The sequence below is a fragment of the Psammomys obesus genome, unplaced genomic scaffold (genome assembly GCF_907164565.1).
Source record: "Psammomys obesus unplaced genomic scaffold, mPsaObe1.curated_primary_1811, whole genome shotgun sequence".
NCBI classification, from domain to species: domain Eukaryota; kingdom Metazoa; phylum Chordata; class Mammalia; order Rodentia; family Muridae; genus Psammomys; species Psammomys obesus.
This window is the reverse complement of record NW_026592510.1, coordinates 13893597-13897608: the sequence shown is the minus strand read 5'-3', so window position 1 is coordinate 13897608 and position 4012 is coordinate 13893597. Positions and strand designations below refer to the sequence as shown.

Genomic DNA, 4012 nt, shown 5'->3' with positions numbered 1-4012 from the left:
AATATAATATAATATAATATAATATAATATAATATAATATAATATAAATTTTAATATAACATATAATATAGTTGTTTAACAATATATTAAAATATATTAAAGTATTCTTGCTGAGAATTTGGATATCACTTAAGTATTAGATACAGAAGGCCAACAATCTGTATTAGGAAACACTGTATTCCAATGCCTCCCTTAATATTCCAAGCAGTACAAGAAGAAATGCATTTTTCAAAAAATAAAATCCACAAAGCTGGTAAAAACCACTACAGCAAAACCCATTCTAACTATACAGAACTGAGAATACAATCCAAGAGCCCAGTGCAGAGAGACTGAACTCATGACGACTTGACAAAGTACATAATATTCATAAAAACCTGAGCTGATCTTTGCAAATTAACTACTTCAATCCCTTTTTCCTGGAAATGAAAATCTGATGTCCAGACCCATGCTCAAGGTCACAGGCTAATTTATTAACAGAGCAAAATATCTTTTCTAGCCACAAATGTCTCTGGGATAGCTTGTTTCTAAAATATGCATTTTGAATATGATAATCTATAATTTCAGAGAGTATTTGGTTCAGTTTTGTAGCACTACATTACATATTTGGGACCAGCTCAAAAGTTGGTAATATCACTTGACTAATTCTGCAATGTTCACAGTAATTAATTTTAAGCTTTAACAAAATACTATTTATTTTATTTATTTGTTATATTTATTTGCAGGGAGAACACCTGTCATGTCCCATGTGGGTATCAGTTCTCTCTCCTCCCAAATGTTAGGTTTCAGGGACAGGACACAGCTGTCAGCTTGGTAGCAAGTGCTTTTACCTACTGAATTATCTCACTTGCCCACAAACTTTTCTTTTAAAATATAAGTGTGGGGCTGGAGAGATGGATCGGTGGTTAAGAGCATTGTCTATTCTTCCAGAGGTCCTGAGTTCAATTTTCGGCAACCACATGGTGGCTTACAACCATCTGGGATCTGATGTACATACAGAGAGAGCATTCATATATATAAAACAAACAAATCTTAAAACAGTTTTATAATTTTTATATAAAATTATTACATCTTTGTTAATTTACTCCTACGTAACTTATATTTGTACTGCTATTATTAACAATATCTGGGACTGGCGAGATGACTCAGTGGTTAAGAGCACTTGGTACTAGCAGAGTTTGGTTTCCAGCATCCATGATGATGGATCACAACTGTAACTCCAGCTCCAGAGGATGAGACAGCCTTTCCAGACCACACAGACACAGACAAGCTCTTAGAAATTTAAAAAAAAAAAAAAGGCAGTACTATTAACTCCTTTAACTGCATCATTTTGTTCACTGTTAATTTACAGAAATTCAACAAAGTTTTATAAAACCTGGTATCCAACAGTCCTGACAAATTTCCTATTAAGGAATCAAGCTTATTTGGAAATTCTTTTTGGTGAATGATCTTTCTTTGCTATTGTTACTTTGTCTAATATACTGTATAACCACAGAGATCTATGGACACACACCACGGCATGCAATATGCTCTAACTCCTTGAACAGTTAGTCCACAGTTAAATGAACTTTCTCCTGAGACTAGTAATGTCCTTCGAGAAGTTCTAGGTAAAAGAAAACATATTCGGTACACTTAAGAACCTAAAATGTGGGCTGGAGAGATGGCTCACTGGAAAAGAGCACTGCCTGCTCTTCCAAAGGACCCGGATTCAAATCCCAGCACCTACATAGCAACTCACAACTGTCTGTTAACACCAATTCCAGATGATCTGACACCTTCCCACTAATGCACATAAGATAAAATTAAATAAATTATAGAAAAAAAAAGAATTTCAAGGGTCTTAAAAAAAAAAAAAAGAACCTAAAATATAGACATCGACTTGTTTCTGAAGACAAATGGTTCTGAATTTTCTTAAATTATGTAATTAATGTAAGCCAGGCATGGAGGTGCATGCCTTTCATCCCAGTACTCAGGAGGCAGAGGCAAGCAGATCTCTGATTTTGAGACCATCCTGGACTATACAGTGAGTTCCAGGACAGCCAGGCCTACTACAAAGAGAAACCCTGTCTTGAAAAAAACCAAAACAAACAAACAAAAAAAAACAAGTAATTATGTTGACTCACCTTATCTGCACGTCCCATAAAAGCAGGTTTGCCTGCTAGTCCAAGGCAAATGGCACACACTATGCTTGACTTCCCTGTTCCATTAGCTCCAATAATCATATTCAGATGGGGCCCAGGAGACACTTCACAGATATCATATGTTCTGAATTATAAAGAGGTAAAATCATTAAATAGAAATAAGAGAAAAACCTTTTCTTTGTAAATGCATCTTTTTGTTTCTTTGTATTATCACTTCCCACAACCTTTGTAAAATTCATTTAAAAGCCAGCTAATGTTATGAATGTAATGTTATTCATATATTTTAGGGGAAGGAGGTACTGAGGAGTCAACTTTGGGCCTTTTGCATGCAAAGTAAGTGTTTTATCACACAGCTTTATCCTTAGCCCTTCAAATTTTAATTATCAGCTTATAACAGGAAACCTCTATCAATGAATATACATATGCACAATGATGCATATGTAAAATGCATGGTAGCTGCATGTAAAACACACTGGGCTGAGTATAGTCTTCAGTTCTAGCATCAAGAAGGAAGGGTTTTCAAAACCTGGTTAAAACAAACCTGTGAGTTTGGGGCCAATCAGGGCTACATCATGAGATCTTATCAACAAACAAACAAATAACCCAAATTTAAAACAACTTATCATCTTCTGGGAGACTATATCAAAGCTACCGCACTTATTTTTACCTCAATTATTGTAAAATAATTTCAAAACAAATTTATACAAGAAACCATGGTTTTTTCCCTAATGTCTTAGAATTGAATTTTCTAAAATTAGAACAGTAGTTACTTCTCATATTTTAATATTTAAGGCAAACTATCAATTTTTCTTCAAATGAGGAAATAATTATCAAGTTAATAGCTTCATTTTATTATTAATTAAAAAATTTAAAAAAGGGTCTTCACTTCTTTTATTATGCTGCTAGATTACAAGAATCCCTGTTCCTCTGGGGGAAGAGAAGGAAATACAACCACAGAGATCTGTGATCCTCACACACACCATGGCGTCTAGTATGCTCTAACGCCCTCAACAGTTAGTTCACAGTTAAATGAACTAAGCATATTTAATTTATATCAGCACTCATAAGTCTTATATATTTGCTTCACAATCTGATGCTGCTCTGAACTCCTACTTTAAGTGATTTTCTACTACATGTTTAAGATTCATTTCACTATTTTTAATCTATGTTTATCTCTCATTATTTATTGGGGCAGTTTTGGCAAGATACGAAGCAAACTATGACTCAGACATTTCTTTAGCTTTGCCTTTCCAAATCCTTATTGGAATCCTTAGTAATGTTCTTTCTCTAGGTCTTTAGTGCTCAGATACTAAGAATACTCAGATAGCAAGAATAAATGCCAGAGTGCTACTAACATGTTAAATATATAATTTAGGAAAGCACACCATCTTTAATGCTTAAAACTTTAAAAAATCCAGGTGGTAACAAAAATATATGTGTGACAAAGAACTATAGGGATACACATCAAAATCCAGTATCACTTATTTAAAAACAAAACAAAAAGAGGTAAGGCTGCAGAGATGGTTCCACCATTACGAGAACTTCATCCTCTTCCAGAGGCCCCAAGTTTGGTTTCCAGCACTAACACGGACAGTTCACAACCACCTGTACCTGGAGCTCCAAGGAGTATGATCCTTTCTTCTGGCCTCCAAAGGTATTTGCACATTGTGGCATACACACAGACACACACAAGCACAATTAAAAAAGAGGGGAAGAGATCTTTTGTAACTTAGCTCTAGTTTCAACTTTTCTCTATCTTCTTTTTCTATTCCTGCTCAGAATTTAAATTTATCTATTACATATTTCTTATATCTATCTATTTATCTATCTATCTATCTATCTATCTATCTATCTATCTATCTATCTATCTATCT

The 4012-nt window shown here is 34.2% G+C and overlaps 1 protein-coding gene across 3 annotated transcripts in view; it reads right to left on the bottom strand.

The window, feature by feature from the left end:
• The window catches only part of Smc5 (structural maintenance of chromosomes 5), a 69655-nt gene that overhangs the window by 63016 nt on the left and 2627 nt on the right, over positions 1–4012 (bottom strand). For all 3 annotated transcript variants that reach the window (XM_055613943.1, XM_055613944.1, XM_055613945.1), the window contains exon 2: positions 2121–2262. In XM_055613943.1, coding sequence (XP_055469918.1) covers positions 2121–2262 — 142 coding nt within the window. The remainder of the gene's footprint in view (positions 1–2120; positions 2263–4012) is intronic.